Here is a 19,897-nt window from a genome sequence, read left to right on the forward strand (position 1 = left end):
AATACAAGAAAATTAGCTGGGCGTCCCAGCTTCTCGGGAGGCTGCGGCAGGAGAATGGCGTGAACCCCGGAAGCAGCGGAGCTTGCAGTGAGCGGAGATCGCGTCACTGCATTCCAGCCTGGGCGACAGAGCGAGACTCCATCTCAAAAAAAAAAAAAAAAAAAAAACAAAAGGCTGGGCGCGGTGGCTCAAGCCTGTAATCCCAGCACTTTGGGAGGCCGAGACGGGCGGATCACGAGGTCAGGAGATCGAGACCATCCTGGCTAACACGGTGAAACCCCGTCTCTACTAAAAAATACAAAAAACTAGCCGGGCGTGGTGGCGGGTGCCTGTAGTCCCAGCTACTCGGGAGGCTGAGGCAGGAGAATGGCGTCAACCCGGGAAGTGGAGCTTGCAGTGAGCTGAGATCCGGCCACTGCACTCCAGCCTGGGCAACAGAGCGAGACTCTGTCTCAAAAAAAAAAAAAAAAAAAAAAATTGCTTGGGCGTGGTGGTGCGTGCCTGTAGTCCCGGCTACTCCGGAGGCTGAGGCGACAGGAGTGCTTGAGCCCAGGGAGGTTGAGGCTGCAGTGAGTGGAGACTGCATCACTCCACTCCTGCAGGGCAACAGAGTGAGACCCTGTCTCAAAAAAAAAAAAAAAAATTAATGAAAAAGGAAAAATTAAAAAAAAAAAAAAAGAAAAGAAAAGCACAGTGCGAATGTGCTTGTCAAAGAGCAAACTGAAGAAGTGAAGTGTTTGCCCTTAACAAAGTTGCCTTTGGAGTTTAACCACACAACACGCCAGAACTAAGCTTTTACCATCTGAACTCAGCTCAGATCTACTTTTAATGATGAGAAGTCAGCAAGTGAAAAATATGGCCATAGTTTTTAATCTTTAATTTTTTGTCACCATAGAAACCTGATTTAACTTTCTTCACAAACGTAAGTTGGAACGGATAGTAGCACTGAACTTGTTATTTGGAAATTTTGAAAGCATAATAATGGGGTAGGGAGGGAGTTTTTTAGTACCCCAGGGTGTAGGTCATTTTTTTAAGGGACAAATGACATCTCCTTCTAATATGCTCCAGGTCTCCCTGCCAGAATCAGGATCTGTCCTGGGTCCAGGGAGGTTTTACGATCTGAGCAAGTTTTGGACCCAAAGCCTGACCATGGGCTCTCTGTCCTTCAGGGGCTGCCAGAAGCTGCCCGGTTCGTGGGAGGCATTACAAGCGGGAGTTCAGGCTGGAAGGGGAGCCTGTGGCCCTGAGGTGCCCCCAGGTGCCCTACCAGTTGTGGGCCTCTGTCAGCCCCCACATCAACCTGACATGGCATAAAAATGACTCTGCTAGGATGGTCCCAGGAGAAGAAGAGACACGGATGTGGGCCCAGGACGGTGCTCTGTGGCTTCTGCCAGCATTGCAGGAGGACTCTGGCACCTACATCTGCACTACTAGGTAAGCCTCTCTGTGCAGGGCTAGGGAGGAGATCCTGGCAGGATGGAGGCTTGTGAGGGTCTTCAGTCATGATCTGGATCTCAGAATCCAGTGTACAAAATACCAATCCAGTGAATCCACATTGCATCCCCCTTGCTGTTCCTGACATACCCCCACAACCCTACAGTCTCATTCTCTCTCCATTTAGTCTTTGCTCAAATGCCACCTCTTTGGAGACGACGTCCCTAGCCATTTTAGCTGACCCTTCCCTCTGTCACTCTCTCCTTACCCTGCTGTAGTTTCCTTGGGATAGAATTTTCCCATCTGACACATTTGTGTGTGTTACCGTGTTTAATGTTCGTCTACCCCATTAGAATGCAAACTCTGCGAGGGCAGGGACTTGTTCTGTGTTGTTCACTGTTGAAGCTTCATGGTAAGGAACCAAGAAATAGACATAGAATAGGATTTTACTCTGAATAGGATATTAGAGCTGGGTGAGACCTTAGGATTAAATTAGTCCAACTGCTCGTTGTAAGGATGAGGGAACCAAGCTGGCTTGGAAAGTTCCCCAGGTGGTACGTGGTAGAGCTGACTCTGGAGCCCGAGTCTCCTGACCCTGGGTCCAGTCCTCTTCCCTCTTTGCCCTGTTGCTTTCTTCCCTTTTAACTGTAGAAAAATACGCATAACAAAAAATTTATCATCTTAAACATTTTTTAGTGTACAGATCAGGGGACCGTCACCACTATCCATCTCTAGGACTTTTTCATCCTCACAAACTGAAACTCTGAACCCGTTAAACAATAACTCCCCTTTCCCTGTCTCTCCAGCCCCAGGCAACCAGCATTCTACTCTCCGACTTTATGATTTTGACTACTCTAGGTGCCTCGTTTAAATCCGTTAAGTGGAATCAGTCTTTCTGTGACTGAATTATTTCACTTAGCATAATGTTTTCAAGGTTCGTTGATATTGTAGCATGAGTCAGAGTTTCCTTCCTTTATGAGGTGGATATTATTATTCCGTTTTATGTATGTACCACATTTTGTTATCTATTTATCCATCCAGGGACACTTGGCTTGCTTCCTCCTTTCAGCTATTGTGAATCCAACAAGAACATGGATGTGAAGATATCTGTTCGAATCTCTGCTTTCAGTTCTTCTGGGTATAGACCCCAAAGAGGAACTACTGGATCATCTGTTAATTCTATATTTAATTTTGAGGAACTACCATACTGTTTTCCATAGTGGCTGTACCATTTTTCATTCCCACTAACAGTGCCCAAACTCAATTTCTCTACGTATTCACCAACACATGTTATTTTCTGTTATTTTTGATAATAATCATCCTAATGGATATGAAGGGGTCTCTCATTGTGGCTTTGATTTCCATCTTCCTAATGATTAGTGATGCTGAGCATCTTTTTATGTGCTTATTAACCATCTGTGCATCTTCTCTGGAGATGTCTACTCAAGTCCTTTGCCCACTTTAAAAACTGAATTTTGCTGCTATTGTTGAATTGTAGGAGTTCTTTACATTTCCTGGTTATTAACCCCTTGTCTTATCAGACATATATTTAGAAATATTTTCTCCTGCTGTCTAGGTTGCATGTTCACTCTGTTCATAGTGTCATTTGTTACACAAAAGATTTTAATTTTGATCAAGTCCAGTTTATCTATTTTTTTTCTTTTATTGCCTGTTCTTTTAGTATTAAGAAATCATTGCTCAATCCAATGTCATGAAGATTTTCTCCTTTGTTTTCTTCTAAGAATTTTATAGTTTTAGCTCTTAAGGTTTTTTTTTTGTTTGTCGGTGGTGGTGGTTTTTTTGAGTCGGATTCTTGCCCTGTTGCCCAGGCTGGAGTGCAGTGGCGTGATCTCGGCTCACTGCAAGCTCTCTCTCCTGGGTTCACGCTGTTCTCCTGCCTCAGCCTCCCGCATAGCTGGGACTACAGGTGCCCACCACCACGCCTGACTAATTTTTTGTATTTTTAGTAGAGATGGAGTTTCACTGTGTTAGCCAGGATGGTCTCGATCTCCTGACCTCGTGATCCTCCCGCCTCAGCCTCCCAAAGTGCTGGGATTACAGGCGCCAGCCACCACGCCTGGCCATGTTTTGTATTTTGATCCATTTTGAGTTAATTTTTGTATATGGTGTTAGGTAAGGGTCCAGCTTCATTGTTTTGCATGTGGATATCCAGTTTCTCCAATACTATTTGCTGAAAAGATTGTCCTTTCCCCATTGAATGGTCTTGACATGTCCTACTACTTCTTGATGGATGAAGTTTTAGGCCTAGTGTTGGTGATCTTAAAAAGTTTCTTGGCTTCATTCTTCTGAACTAAGACTACCCTCAGCTTGATTGGGAACTAGTGTTTTGGCCTCTTTCTTCAGCTGCTGCTTCTGTTCATCCAGAGTCTCTGCTTGCTCCTTCTACCAGCTAGCTTCAGAGTCTCCAGATTTCATAAACTCATTTGACTTAAGAAGAACTGTACCCAGGAATATGTATATTTAGAAAAAGAACCAGAGAAGTGACGTTCTTAGCACAAAGGAATTACTGGTAAATGGAAAAAATTTCAGGTCACATCAGCCTCAGTCCTAGGCTGGGTGTGTGTGTGGCAGGGGATGTGGGCTGTGGGAGGAGATATGAGGTGGAGGGTGCCCTCTGTGTGTGTGTGTGTGTGTGCATGTGCGTGCATGTGTGAAATTGAGAATCTTTTCAAATCAAACCCAGCTTGACATTACCATCCATATGCTTAGCCCCAACTATAAGCAATTGAACCTTGCCTAAAAAACAGGCAAATCATCTCCTATTCTTATGCTAGGAAAATGTGGATGTCTGGTTTTACAATAGCTATAAATGCATGTTTCTTCTTTCTTTTTCACAGTAAAAATTCCAATTTTCTCTAATGAGCACTACTAGGAAAACTTCACAGTGTATTAAGAAAACATGAAACCTGAAGTCAGAAAGACAGATGGGAATCTTAGCTCTCTCACTTCCTATCTGGTGGGACCTTGGGCTTATCACTTGACTTTTATGGGTGTTAGTTTTCTCCCCTGTAAAGAAGTTTGTTGAGAAGGTTATGTGAGATCACAGCATGTGAAGGAGCTAGCGTGGGACGTGCCATGGAAGGTGGTCAATATATACATAAGAATTCCCTGTCCTTCCCCAAAGGCAATCCGCATAACTACTGAAAGTGAGACTGTGCAAAAATCAGGGAGATGTGAGCTGAGTTGTGTTTGTCCTAAAGTTTGTTTTTACGATCAATTTTTGTAGGAAAAAAAGAGCAGAGATTGAGGGGTCAGGGGAAATCCCAGTGTGTGTCAAACTTTCTTTGCATCATGGGAAGGTTTACCTGGCTGACCTCTAATACTCTTTGTCAACTGTAAGATTGGAGTTCTAATCGAGTGAGAATCACCAGCAGTTGCCATAATACTCTTTAGCATTGATAGTCATGAGGCAAGAGACTGCCCTGTTCCCATGATTGTTTAAGATCTTGTGATCTAGAACCCACATGGTGAGTCAGAGTAGGCAAGAATGCAAGCCATCAGAGAGGTCAGGATTTGAGCAGTAGCTGCCTGGGCCTCCTTGCTTGGTGTTCTGCAAATAAACACCTTACTTTGTATCACAGCAAAAAAAAAAAAAAAAAAAAAAAAAAAAAAAAAAAAAAGAAGGAAGGAAGAAAGAGAAGGAAAAGAAAAAGAAAGAGTAGGCAGACAAGGTTATGCTGCTGTAACAAACAGCTCCCAAATCTCAGTGGCTTAAAATAACAACGGCTTATTTAACAGGTCCACTGTGGGTTTGCACACACTCAGGGACTCAGGCTGAAGAAGCAGTCACGGTCACTATTTCAAATGTTGTTGGTTGGTTGCTAGACCAGACGGAAGCCTGCTTTGGAGGGTCTCTCGTGGCCATTACAGCTTTCATGTAGAAGGGTCACACATACAACTCGTGAGCTGGGAAGAGCCATATAACTGCATCCACCCATAGTGGGGATGAGGACATGTGGTACCCCATGTGCTCAGAATGCAGAAAACTGGGCCTATTTGGTGAGCAGCACTACTAATGACTGTCATGCCTTTGCCATGGGGGTGCCACACTACATGGGGAGTGCAAGTGGTGATCAAATTGCCCCCACCCTTCTCTTTCTTTTGAGTTATTTTCATGAAGTTTCTTGCTCAAGGGGAATTACCAGATCAATAATGTGAACAGCGTTGTGACTTTCAATATGTCTACTAAGCTTGGTTTCTGAAGATAGTGCTCTGGTTTATGGGTTTTCCCAGAGCCTTGCTGGGCTTCCCATCTTGGTTTGACCTCTTTGTGGCTGTACAGCCCACTTAATTTCTGTACACCTAACTTTTTTCATATAAAAATGATATAATAGTAATTCCTACCTCATGGGGGCTGGACTATAAATGAAATAACATGTGCAAAGTTCACAGCACAGGGCCTGGCCTGCATCTACTTCCTGTAGGTTACCTGCTGTGTGACTGTTATTCAAGTAGGCCCTGGTCTTTAGATTTGTCCTCAGTTGCCTTTATTCAACATGCAGTGAGATTATGCATTTTTCAAGGTGAGAGTTAACGTTCTGTATTTCTTTATGCATAAAATATTTGTTCATCTATTTTCCTTTTTTAAGCTAAATATAATACACATTGGCCTCATATATTTAAATTAATTCTTTTTACTTTCAAGTGGTAAGCTTTTAACACATTTCTTTCACTTTTTTTTTCTTTTTTACATTTTGTTACTTGTTTGGATATGGATGGTTTAGATTTTGCTGTGCAACTAATTTTTACCCCTATATGTAAGACATCCTCATTTTCTATGTCAAAGTCTCATGTGTCTTAGGTAGCCAGAAATTTAGCTGAGATAATTATATTTTTATATTTTTCTACTTAAAAAGTAGTTTAATTACTGTTTTCTGTCCTCTATCCATTTTCCCCAAGTTTCCAGAAAGGTTTTTCCTCTCCACATTTTCCAGCTCTAAGGTCTTGATAGAATTATGGCATTGAAATAATGATTAGGCTAGTAAAATAATAATAATGGTAAGAATAATAAAGCAAACTTACCAAGTTAATTTCCCCATGCAGTATTACAAAAATCTTTTATGGGTCTTATACTAAGTTTCCAGTAGTTTTCTAAAACTAGACTTCAGTTGATAAAACATTCCCCAAAGGAGCAAAGGAAATATTTCTTTTTACGGAAACAGTGGCTCTTGGGAAACAATTTCCCCATGTGGATATGGTTTCCTGGATCATGAAGTTGGAGTATGTGGGGACTGGGCTCAAGGAGCTCCAGAACCTGGAAGGCATAAGCCCTTTTGAAGGGGACTTGGGGATTTCTTGATGAACCTTGGTGGCATTAGAATCGGGCTTGTAGACAGACCTTTGTGAAAAACACAGAACATGCTTTTTCTGTACAATTATGTTATCACACTTTTTGCCCCCCAAGGGTTCAAAAAGATCAGGGACGGAAGTTTTGCAATATAGATTTTCCTCGACTTACAATGGCGTAAATACCAATAAACCCATTGTAAGTTGGAAATAGTGTCAGAAATGTACTTGATACACTTAACTTACCGAGCGTCACAACTTAGCCTAGCCTTCCTTAAATGGGCTGAGAACGCTTACATTAGCCTACTGCTGGGCAAAGTCATCTAACACAAAACCTATTTTGTAATAAAGTGTTGAATATCTCATGTGATTTATTGAATACTGTACTGAAGTAGGGTTTCTATTGAATGCTTACTGTGTTGCAGCATTGTAAAGTCAAAAAATCCTAAGTCGAACCATCTTATGTCAGGAAACAATCTGTACTAATCTGGAAAATGCAGATGCAGATTTTAATAGAATTGGGGAAATGATGCCTAATTTCATTTAGTTTACTTTTATTTTGCCTTCCCATTTATCTCTTTTTCTCCTTTTAAATCAGAAATGCCTCTTACTGTGACAAAGTGTCCATTGAGCTCAGAGTTTTTGAGAATACAGATGCTTCCCTGCCGTTCATCTCATACCCGCAAATTTTAACCTTGTCAACCTCTGGGGTATTAGTGTGCCCTGACCTGAGAGAATTCACCCGTGACAAAACTGACGTGAAGATTCAATGGTACAAGGTACAGCTTTAAAAAATACCATTTTACTAAAAGGTGTTTTCTTTTTTTATTAACCATATAGGAAAGACATAAAATATCGATTTTCTGAAGACAGTGCGCACGCGCACACACACACACACATACACACACAAACACACACATGGTTTGCCATTCATATCTGCAAGTTCCACATCCTGGGAGTCAACCAAGCTCGGATTGAAAGTATAAACAAATCAACAAATAAAATAGCAATACAATACAAATAATACAAATAAGAAACCAATACAGTGCATCAACTACAGTCACGTGCTGCATGACAATGTTTCAGTCAACAATGGGCTGCATGTACAATGGTGGTCTTGTAAGATTACAATGGAGCTGAAAAATTTCTATTGCCTAGTGACATCATAGTTATCTCAACATCATAGTGCAAAACATGGCCCTTTCTATGTTTAGGCATGTTTATATATACAAAAACTGACCACTGTGCTCCAATTGCCTACAATATTCAGGACAGTAACATGCTGTACAGGTTTGTCGCCCAGGAGCAACAGGCTGAATCTTGTCACCTAGGTGTGTAGGAGCCTCTACCCTCTAGGCCTGTGTGAGTACTCTTAAGATGTTCACACAACAAAGAAATCACTTAACCTGTTTCTCAGAATTATCCCCATTGTTAAGCGACACATGACTGCATTTATATATGGCATTTATATTGTACTAGTAATCTACCAGTAATCTAGAGATGACTTAAAGTACGGGAGGATGTCCGTAGGTTATATGCACAGATGACACCATTTTATATAAACCACTTAAGCATCTGTGTTTTGGCACCTGTGGGGAATGTTTCCTGAAATCGGTCCTCCAAAGAAACTGAAGGATGACTGTATTTTAAAGAATTTAAAAGGGCCATAATTAATATGTTCTATTAGTCCTTATGTGGGTTGGGTAAAGGTGCTTGAAATAGTGATTTGTGAAGACAGAGTACGTAACAGCTGAAGGAAATAACTTTTTACTGTAATTTGTCTATAAAAATGTAGAAAAAAGGTTACATAACAATTTCGTAGACATATTAAAGGAGTTTTTTTAAAAAGCACATGACGGCTGGGCGCAGTGGCTCACACCTGTAATCCCAGCACTTTGGCAGGCTGAGGCAGGTAGATCACCTGAGGTCAGGAGTTCGAGACCAGACTGGCCAACATGTCGAAACCCCATCTCTACTAAAAATACAAAAATTAGCCAGGCATGGTGGTGGGTGCCAGTAATCCTGGTGACTCGGGAGGCTGAGGCAGGAGAATCGCTTGAACCCTGGAGGTGGAGGTTGCAGTGAGCCAAGATTGTGCCATTGCACTCCAGCCTGGGAAACAGAGCGAGACTCCAACTCAAAAAAAAAAAAAAAGCACACGATAACAAACTTTTTTGTTAAGGGAGTAAATATGGACACAATTTGCTTCCTTGTCTGGTTGAATAGATGTTATTTGATGTGCTCATTGCTCCTAGAGAGAATATCAGATCTGGCCATCAGCTATTGCTTATGTAGACCAGCGGTTGGAAAACTATGGCTAGGCCCTGGAATCAAGTTGTCTCCTGGATTTGAATGGCTCACAAGCCAAGGATAGTTATCGCTTTTTTAAATGTTTGAAAAAAAGGAAAAGAAGGATATTTTATGATGTGAAAACCACATAAAATTTAAATTTCAGGGTCGTTAAATTAAGTCTTACTGGACACAGCCACATCCTCTTATCTAGGTACTGTCTGTAGCTGCTTTTGCACGACTTAGCTGTGATGGAGACCCTGCAGACTCCACGGTCCAAAATACTTCCTATCTGGCCCTTTCCTGAAAACGTTGGTCAACTCCTGATAGAGACCCTAGATCAATACTGAAAAGTACAATTATTGGCTTAACCATTAATGGGAATTACGGCTTAGCTGTGATGGAGACCCTGCAGACTCCAAGGTCCAAAATACTTCCTATCTAGCCCTTTCCTGAAAACGTTGGTCAACTCCTGATAGAGACCCTAGATTGGTACTGAAAAGTACAGTTATTGGCTTAACCATTAATGGGAATTAACCCTTTAATCGACAACAGGTTAAGTGGTTGACTAGTATTGAACTACAGGATCTCTATATAGGATATTGATTTAATATTAGAAACTTTGAAATGATTTTCTGAAATAGAGAAAAGTAGCCAGCCCCTATGAATAAGCTGGCTGAGCTCTAGAATGCATTCTCTCTCTTTTTAATAGAGATGGGGTCTCACCATGTTGGCCAGGCTAGTCTCGAACTCCTGGGTTCAAGTGGTCCTCCCACCTCGGCTTCCCAAAGTGCTGAGATTATAAGTGTGAGCCATCAAGCCCAGCCTAGAATGCATTCTCTTTTGGTTTGGAAAAAGCATAAAGAGGACAAATGAAAGGTTTAACCAGGAGAGGAAGGAGCACAGGCTCTGGCATCAATGGGTCTGGGTTTGAAACTCTGTTCCTTTTCTGATCTGTTGTGCAGCTTTGGCAGAGTGACTCCACCTCTCGAACCTGTTTCCTCTGTAAAGTGGCAATTAATAACTTTCACCACCTGGGATTGTTTCAAAGATTAAATGGAATGATGTGTAGGAAGCACCCAGTGCAGTGCTTGACATATAAATGGTGCTCAATAAATGTGCATGGACAAAGATGTTATGGTGATGCTTAGTAATCTTTATTCACTTCATAATAATCTACATATTACTGAGCATGTATTATATCCAAGCCTGTTCTAAACTCCCTTACATGCAACCCAGTGAAGTAGGAAGTGTAAATATCCCCCTTTTTTACAGATAAGGACCTATGAGGATGTTCCCAAGATCATACAGCCAGTAGATGGTGAAGTCAAAACTCAAACCCAGGAGGCCAATTCCCATATACCACTGGAACGACTGTGGTGCTGGGCCCTATTTGGCATTTTTCATATTTGACTACTCATACTTAGATCAATGAAATATCTCCTTTTAATTAAATATGTTTTAAAGTGGTACTCCATGAGCCATGTGACAATTTCCATTTTATCTGTGTTCTCATTCAGAGTGGGACTCTGAAGTGACACAAGGTTATATGTGACTGTTGCAAACTTTGACTAAGCATGATTTTGAAAGCGATGTCCCTGAGAACATTGTGTGCTCATTAGGGTGTTTTTAGAAATTCCATTCAGCTCTTTCTATTTCCTGGAGGCCTTGATCTTGAGGATTCTGTTCTACAGAGACCCCAGAGAACCTTGTGTCCATATAAAAAGTGTGGATTCGTTTCCCCTATTTAGTTTTTCTTATAACAGAATTTTTTCTGTTGCTGACTCACAAAATTGAAATGCTTTTTAAAGTAATTACTGCAACATCATCTTTTCTGAGCATTGTTGGCCAGCTCATCATGACTATTTTTAGTGCTCTTCCCAGATACTTCCTAAGGCCTGAAGGTAGCAGTCAGGACATAAACATATTTGTATTTTAGATGACTTACTTTGTCAAAGAAGAGTTAGTCTCTTTTTTCTCCCATTGGGCCTAGACAAATATGCTCTAACTATTGTAGTTAACCAAATCTAGCAATTTTATTGGTTTTATATGTTAACAAATTCCCTCCCCTAATAATACAGTCAAAAGGAGGCCCAAAGTACGAAATTGGCAAAGTAAATACCAGGGCAATTCTTGGATTGCAAATCCAACATTGGTTGATAATGATGATGCAATTCATAGCCTTTGAGATGTATATTGGTATAATGTCAACAAAAACATTTTCCCTTAAGGATTCTCTTCCTTTGGATAAAGACAATGAGAAATTTCTAAGTGTGAGGGGGACCACTCACTTACTGGTACATGATGTGGCCCTGGAAGATGCGGGCTATTACCGCTGTGTCCTGACGTTTGCCCATGAAGGCCAGCAATACAACATCACTAGGAATATTGAGCTACGCATCAAGAGTAAGTACTTGCCATTGAGGCATCCGTCTATCCTGGTTCAATAACAAGCATGCAGAGAACAAATGAGGGTGCATGTACAATTCCTTGCGGGTCTTTGAAATGAAGGATAAGGGAAAACAGATCCATCAAGTCTCCTGAAGCATCAGGTTAATAAGATGTGCGTGATACTTTGAAAGGTATAAATCAGGGTGTTGATCTGAGCAAAGGTGAATGAATTGGGCAGTTTACAGGGTTGCAAGATGGAGGCTAAAACACACCACTCAAGAGAGTCAAGCAGTGGCTTCCTTGGAAGCTCTCCTTGGAAAGTGTCATGTGAATCTTTGCACCTATAGGGCTAGAGGTCACCACACGCCATAACTTTATGTACAATTTTAGGATACTTAGGTTTTATTGGGTATTCTAACCAGAGGGCCATGCCTTGCATATCCAGTGGAAGTCGCTTTTTATTTGTCTTCCCTCAGGTGGATCTAGCTGCCCTTAATAGTGATATTTCAAATACTCAGAGCTGCCATTGATTAAAATGAGTTTCGTTTGAAAATGGTGTTTTGAGCAGTATTGGCTATTTCACATTTGTTCAACATTTACTCCGTACCAACTGTGTGCTGGACATGGAGCCAGGTGTAACCATGTGTAAATCCTGGACTTTGCCTTGGAGAGTGGGCCACAATTCTTTGTTTTTTATACTGAATAATGAACACAACTGGGGTCTTTTGAGGGGATTTCAGAGAGCTTTGGAGACACACCAAGTTTAAATAATTGGTCTGTGAGGGGAAAAGTATCTTTCTCACAGAGAATCCAGAGATTCAGTTTCAGCGCGTTCTTCCACGGACTGAAGTGTCCTGGTTGTGTTTGTTTTACAGTCCTGTAAGGATTCGTTCATGTCAGCTCTTCGTTCCTGGACAAGCCAGTGACTGAGGCCTCCTGAGCCTTTCCTTGGACCGGCACGGTCCTGTCTCTGCGATACTGCGCAGGAACACTAGGGGGCAGCCGCCCTACATGCCTTTCTGTGTTGTGACCCTCAGTGGCTCTCAAGGGGTGATCTTGGGCCAGCAGGGCCGCATCACCTGGGTACTCAAAGACATGCAAATCTCGGGTTCCGTGCAGACCTACTGATTGAAACTGGAATCTGGGGGCTGCCATCTGTGTCTCACAAGCCCCCTGGTGATGCTGGGGACCCTCAAGTCTAAGAAGCACTGAGATCCTGAGGCTTCTTTCTCTCCCTGGATGCCCCAGCTCCACAGGGCAGCGTGAGACTTTGAGGGGAGGAAAAGGCGTCTGGCCGTGGTCGAGAAGCCGTCTGCCCCTCGGGCTGTCCTGCCATGCTGTCTAATGTGTACTCATGTCAGGATTTCAAATGCTGTTTAGTGAAAGTGAGGATGTTGAGACCCGTCGTGGAGACAACTCACAGCCCTCACCCCCCAGGTGTCCGTTTTGCTTATTTTTGAGGCGGAGTTTCGCTCTGTCACCCAGGCTGGAGTGCAGTGGCGCGATCTTGGCTCACTGCAACCTCTACCTCCCGGGTTCAAGCGATTCTCCTGCCTCAGCCTCCTGAGTAGCTGGGATGACAGGCGCGTGCCACCACGCCCAGCTAATTTTCGTATTTTTAGTAGAGACGAGGTTTCACCATGTTGGTCAGGCTGGTCTCGAACTCCTGACCTCGTGATCCTCCCAAAGTGCTGGGATTACAGGCGTGAGCCGCCACGCCGGGCTGCCTCATTTCTTTACATTGGCTCTAATCCCTTGGAGATCCACTTCTGCCTCGCTAAAGAGTTTATCTCTTCAATTAGCAAGACTTCTGTGGCCGAGGCCAGGTTACACACTAGTCATCCAAACAGGTGGTTCTTGAGCCCTGTGCCTTTTCTAGAAGAACTGAATCTTGAGTATTTTGTGGCAGGCACTTTGGAGAGGTGGAGAAGATATTTTAGGTCAGATCGAGTTTCGGGGAAAACCTATCTCGTGGACCTTGTAAACATGGCTCTTAAGATTGTGTTCAGGAAGTCTGGGAGGGAAATGGTTAATTATTTATCGTAGAGCAAGGACCAAAGACCTCCTGTCAGCGGAATGTGTGTTTGGCTGTGGCCTCTTCCAGTAATCTCTCTGCTGGGAAGTCATTGGCCAGGGATGCTCGATTTTGTAGAGAGCCTGTTTCCTTTGCCAGACAAAGGCTGACTCTCGTAATGACTGACCAGACTGGAAAGGATAACTTAGTTGATTAGCCAAACAATGACTTGAACCACAGCGTCAAATGAAGGCTTTCCTAATGGAATCTCTTTTCCTTACATCTTTCTCAGAAAAAAAAGAGGAGACCATTCCTGTGATCATTTCCCCCCTCAAGACCATATCGGCTTCTCTGGGTAAGGCCCGCGAGGACCATTCCATTCACCTGTGGGGGTGCAGGGGCTTGGAACCCTCGTGTCTGCTGACCATATCTGCCCCTTGGGTGCAGTGTGCCTGGGTGGAGACCTTAGAACTCCACTATGTGAGGCCAGAATAACAAATGTGAGGGAATATTTCCCTTTGGCCAGTTTCGTTAGAAATGGCATAATCTGAAAATAGGTATACTTCGCTTCATGCAAAGCCTACCTGTAAAAATATGGATGTGAAAATCTGAATGTTCTGGCAGCAGTTATCAACTGCATGAGAAGATGAACAGCATGAACCCCAGGCAGAGCCAGCCCCCTCAGTGTATTTAAAATAATTCACGTCACCAAAACTTGGCTGGCGCTCAGCCTCTCTCTAAGACTGCATTTGTAAAGTGGGTTCAGCTGTGGTCAGTTTCTTGTTGCCAGAAGAGCTGGTAGACTGGTTGAATGGTGCTATGAAAATGACCAGTGGGCCTTTCTGCTTTTCACCCCACGTGTGCAGTCCATCCTGGCCAGCACAGGTCCACACTAGTGGCCAGTGAGGGTACGTAAGTGTACTGTACTAACAACCTACTGATGCTAGTGGTGGGGAGGAATTGATGTTTATTGAGCATCTACTATGTTCAATGAGATCCCATTCAATCTCGACATGGACCCTGTAGGTTTTATTTCCTCAATTTTCCAAAAGGAAAAAGCCACCCAGGGCATCACAGTGGCTCAGTGGAGGCCAAAGGGCCACCCTCAGAGTCAGGCAGGAGTTCAGATTCAGGTCTGTGTATCTATAAAGCCTGCACCCTTTTATGTGTTTGTTTCTGGGTAATGTTTTTGTAGGTCTGATACTCATTTATGAAGCCCTGGCTGCAGAGTCTTTTAAAAAACAATGTATTTGCTTTTTCCTTTTGTTTAGTGTTGGTTTAACTTTTACATTTGAATTGGAGGCCATAGAGGGCGGGCTTTTGTGCAGTTGCTGGGACTGCTGGCTGGCACTTGGGTGGCCACTGCCACAGTGCAGTCCCCATGGCTGCAGCTCTAGGAGCAACCACCTGGAAATCTGGGGCAGTGGGCACACTGGGAGCCCCAGTGTTTTGGCTCCCTGGGGCTTCTCAGCCAAGTTCCCAGGTCCAGTTCCCAATCAGTTGCTTTGAATGCACTGGAATGGGTTGTGGGGCCACGTGACACTGATTAGTAGGTTGTTATGGCTGAGGCAGATCTTTAAGGTCATAGGAGTGGCATAGGATGGAGAAGGTCTGGCATTCTCAGCCCATGGTGGGGCCAGGTGCATTAAAAGACACACCACAGGGAGGCATATCACCCACGAGGAAAAAACAAGTGAGAAGGATTTCTTCTTCTTTTCCTTCTACTCTTTTTTGGTGAATGAAAAAGAAAAATAATTTCCTATGATTGAGGCAGGGGGGCCTAATACATCACACTGCACAACTGCAGAGGGCACCATGTATAGAAAATACAGAGTTTTTAAGAAGGGTTGATCCCCAGTCAGAGTCGTCTGGGAGTGGAGGGTTCCCAGGAGAAACATTACAGCCAAGACCAGTCTTGGGCAAAGAGAAAGAATCCACACGTTGATCTGGATTGTCTGAGGTAACTGAAGTGAGTGGCAGAGGAAGTCGGCTTGAATTTAGCATGTGCCCTGGGAGCGCAGGGGCCTTGGCGAAGCCATTTAACTTCAGGTGCCTCTTGGTTTTCGCCTGCCATGAAGACCGGTTGTAGGAACCAGAGGCACTTTGTAAACAGTAAAGCTCTGTGTGAACAGAATCATTTGAGAAAACTAAATTTTCCACTAAGGAAAGAATTCGCTGGTGAGGGGTGTTTGAGAAGCCGAGGAGGGACTCAGGGCTCAGGTTTACTGATGGGTGGGAGGTGCTGGTTCTGCTGTTGACATACTGTGCCTTGCTGTCCACAGGGTCGAGACTGACAATCCCGTGTAAGGTGTTTCTGGGAACCGGCACGCCCTTAACCACCATGCTGTGGTGGACGGCCAATGACACCCACGTAGAGAGCGCCTACCCGGGAGGCCGCGTGACCGAGGGGCCGCGCCAGTAAGTGGGCCAGGGTCTTCTGTCGAGACCTCTGTGGGTTTCACTCTTCCTTTTGGAGACAGTTATCACTATGACCCACATACCACATGAAAAGCAACTTTTTGTGATTCCAAACTGTTGGGTGTTTAGAATTTTAAAAATTGAGTTTTGCTAAAAATCATCTTGAGCATCAAGTCTTCTCGGTAAATACTTAAAAGTCGAGTTGCAGTTGACATGCTGGTATTGATGCTGCATTTTGTAGCTGTTTAATGAAACATCGATCCTTTTATTTTTGCAAGTTAAAAAAGTATTTTGGAGTTAATACCTTTCCATTTTCCACTCTGCAAGCTGACTGTCAAACATTTTCATAAACCCTTAAAAAGACCCCGAGACGCAGCCACAGGATCTGTGGTGCCTCTTCTGTTTCTCAGGGAGCTGTGGGCTGCCACACTCTCTAAGGAAGGTTGATAATAAAAGGGAGAAATAATTCAGTTCTCACGAGCAGTCATCTCTAGAAAATGTTTTCTCACTCTGAGACTAGAACAATCAGACCTTTTGTAAATGGGAACTCGTTGCCTATGAGGGAGACCATTCAACATTCCAAATTGTAAGGTATTTTAAAAATCACAGTTTTGATACTTTGAATTAGCCTGAGCTTTTGCTTGCCAAATGGTTGTGTTTTTTGAAAGACTTATCACAAAAGATCTTTCTGGATGTAATTTAGTGGATAAAAACTATGTGTGGTTAGCACAATCATGTGCTTGCAAGTTCTTGTTGCGAAAGACCTGGCCACAACTAAATGCCCATCTCAGCTTACTCATACTATCCATTTACTTAAAGGAACCCATATTCCCCCTACAAATAAAAGAAAAATATTCCTAGTAGATCCACTCATCCATGTTTTTATTCATCCTAACAGATAATAGTGAGGTGTCTACAAATTTCTCTAACGCTATAAATGGCAGCTATCCTGGCCAGAGCCATTCCCCTGGGCTGTCTGCACGTTTCCAGAGTGAGAGGCAGCAGTAGAGATGAGAAGAGATGGCACCATTGAGGGCTGGAGTCCTGGAAACTCCCTGCCCTTCAATATGCAAGTGATTTAATGGTGAGGGACTCAAGTTTCCTCAAAGTAGACGTTTCTGTTCCCACGACTGTGTTTTTTGTTGTTGTTGTTGTTCATTCGGGGACTTATAAGATGAACTTCCCCATTATCTAACCCTGTAGTGTAACAACTGCTTGATACCAGTGACCGCCAACTTCAAGGACACTCAGGCCTTCAGGAACAGGCTTAGAAACTGTCCCAAATGAATAACAAGTATGGTGGCAAGAGCTCCTAATTTATGAAACTTGAAAACAATAAAAGCGCAATGGGTGCTTCTAATGGAGAGTGTTTAGATGCCTACATTGTGAAAGACAAGCTTGCCTTTGATACAATCATATTTAAGTGAATGTTTTCTAACTCAGGGAATATTCAGAAAATAATGAGAACTACATTGAAGTGCCATTGATTTTTGATCCTGTCACAAGAGAGGATTTGAACATGGTCTTTAAATGTGTTGTCCGTAATACCATGGGTTTTCAGACACTACGCACCACAGTCAAGGAAGGTATGTATGTATTTTGGGGAGCACTACAGGAGAATATAACGTGTTGAATGTTCCGTGAATACTAGACAAAGCTACTTGTTCTTCAAATGATTCCATAGAGATTCCCTCGCATTACCTGCTAGTGGAGAGCTGAAAAGAAACCTCCAATTTTTAAAGATTTTTGGTAGCGTGGAGGATGAACTTCAGGAGATTATACTCAAATGAAAAATTAAATAGCAAGCTGATATTTGAAAAGCAGAGGAAATGGTTCCACAGTAACTTCGAAACACTCTGTCTGCATGTGGCTCTGCCTTGGGTCACTGATCATCTGTCTTTGCATGGCCTCTAGAGGAGGCTGGATTGTTCTTTATCCTGAAGACGAGAAACTTCATCCTCCAGGAGCTGAGAATTGGGAGCTACCCAGCATTCAGGGCAGCTTTAGGGTCAAAGTCATTGTATGACCAGAAATAGGTACAAGGCTACAGCCAAATCAACCCAGCGTTCATTTAAGGACATTCAAAAAGAAGAAGAGGAAAACCCACATTATCATTTTTGATTAAATTGATTTCATATCAATGTTTAATTGTTGAGCAGGAGGGGGAGGTGCCTTTAACGTAGTCTCTGTTGACAGCCTGAAACTAATGGCAGGCAAGCCAAAGTGATTCCCATCTGAAATCTCAGTGATGCCTCTTGGACAGTCATATAGCAATAACATAAATACTAATTGCTCCAGGTCTCCATGTTTTGCTGGGGAGGCAGCGACAGACACAGTGTAAACTGGAAAGCTAATGATGCGTTCCAGCCTCAGGGCAGGGAATGGCACCCAACGCAACTTTCTTTCAACTGTGCACCGTGCACCACCAGCCTTACACTCACCTGAGCCACTGGTTACAAACACAGATCTCTGGACTTACTCCAGATCCACCCTGTCAAATTCTCCTAGGGAGAGGCTGCAGCCTGTGACTCAACAAGCTCTTTTCACAGTGAAGTTTGAGAATGAGGGCACACATGGGAAGGGTGGCGTTTCAGATCATTTCCAGATGAGCAGGCTGGGAGAGAGATGGTGGTTGTACACATTTACCCACAAAAATCAGAATGTTCCCTCTCGGGGTCAGATTAGCGAGCCCAAGGAACCTGTGGTTTGTCTGGCCTTCATGCTGGGAACCTTTAAAATTTTCCATAACATGAGCCTTATCCCTGCATGTGGCTGGCCGTGACTGATCCAGGGAACACAGGCTGAAAATCTTTCACCAGGACTGAGAGGTGTATTCAAACAGCTGCCCAGAAAATTACAGCTGAACTTACTTCTAATCTTTGTGGGATTTTAAGATGTGAGAATCCTCTGGAGCAACAGGCTGAGGTCATGTCGATTCCTGGATGACTAAACAGACTGTGGTAAATAATAGCTTAAAAATGCAGGATTCCAGTCTCATCAACAATGTGTCTGATAACACTCTGTTTTCACATTTGCTTTTTAACTTTTTATTCAGAGTCTCTTCCTGTATTTCCATAACACAGAGACGCCAAGGAGCAGAACATAAAATAGCTGGACCCAAGCAATCATGTTGGCCCCTACAGCTCCATTATTCAAAATTTATTTTCCTTTGCTACTTCCTTTGATCCTCATGACACCCATGCTTATTGGAAGAGGGCAGATTGTTCCTGGCTCTGTCACAGCTGGCCAACTGAGACATAAACAGGCAGCATCTTAAACGCACAGTGTCCCACTGTCGGAACAAAGTTAAACCCTCAGCACTTCCCCACTTACCCTATGACGTTTTCAACAGATTTTGCCCTATCTCACTTGTTTCTCTAATCCACAGACATCATTCTCAAATATCCTTCATATTGGTGTGAGGGATGTGCTTTCTGAAAATCAATGCACATTTATCAAGAAAAACAAACTCCAATTTCGTTCTTGTCCTGTACACCTGCATTGCCCTGTCTTCTTGTACAGTAAGAGACTGTTCAGCTCCTGATGTGACTCTGTTTTCCCCACAGCCTCCTCCACGTTCTCCTGGGGCATTGTGCTGGCCCCACTTGCACTGGCCTTCTTGGTTTTGGGGGGAATATGGATGCACAGACGGTGCAAACACAGAACTGGAAAAGCCGATGGTCTGACTGTGCTACGGCCTCATCATCAAGATTTTTAATCCTATCCCAAGTAAAATAAACAGAATGAAATAATTCAAACACAAACCCCGTATGTCTTCTCTTATGGAAGTGGCTGTATCTTTTTGAGGGACTCTGTTTTTTGCCTCAGTTGTCTAACAAAGGCTCCATATTTATAGTGGCTTTGTAGTAAAGGACTGAAGTCTTATATTCTGTTTTTTTTTTTTCTAAAAATCAGTGACAGGAGTAGATGTGCCTGTGAGTGGGTGTGAGTAGCTGTCTGCTACTTGTGACCTATTTAACAGAATGAAGTGCTCTGAGGCCTGCATGAGAGTGGAAAACATCTGCATGAGTTTTGACATTCATT

General features: G+C 43.1%; 1 protein-coding gene across 4 annotated transcripts in view; it reads left to right on the top strand.

Annotated features, from left to right (window-relative positions):
• Positions 1-19,617, top strand: part of IL1R2 (interleukin 1 receptor type 2) — a 35,694-nt gene extending 16,077 nt beyond the window's left edge. For all 4 annotated transcript variants that reach the window (XM_008008235.3, XM_008008237.3, XM_008008239.3 and 1 more), the window contains exons 3-9: positions 1,170-1,434; positions 7,340-7,520; positions 11,262-11,436; positions 13,728-13,790; positions 15,718-15,853; positions 17,297-17,439; positions 19,420-19,617. In XM_008008235.3, the coding sequence (XP_008006426.1) occupies positions 1,170-1,434; positions 7,340-7,520; positions 11,262-11,436; positions 13,728-13,790; positions 15,718-15,853; positions 17,297-17,439; positions 19,420-19,571 (1,115 nt within the window). In that variant the 3' untranslated portion in view covers positions 19,572-19,617. The remainder of the gene's footprint in view (positions 1-1,169; positions 1,435-7,339; positions 7,521-11,261; positions 11,437-13,727; positions 13,791-15,717; positions 15,854-17,296; positions 17,440-19,419) is intronic.
• Positions 19,618-19,897: the final 280 nt, after the last annotated feature.

This window comes from Chlorocebus sabaeus, chromosome 14, assembly GCF_047675955.1.
Source record: "Chlorocebus sabaeus isolate Y175 chromosome 14, mChlSab1.0.hap1, whole genome shotgun sequence".
In the NCBI taxonomy this organism is placed as follows: domain Eukaryota; kingdom Metazoa; phylum Chordata; class Mammalia; order Primates; family Cercopithecidae; genus Chlorocebus; species Chlorocebus sabaeus.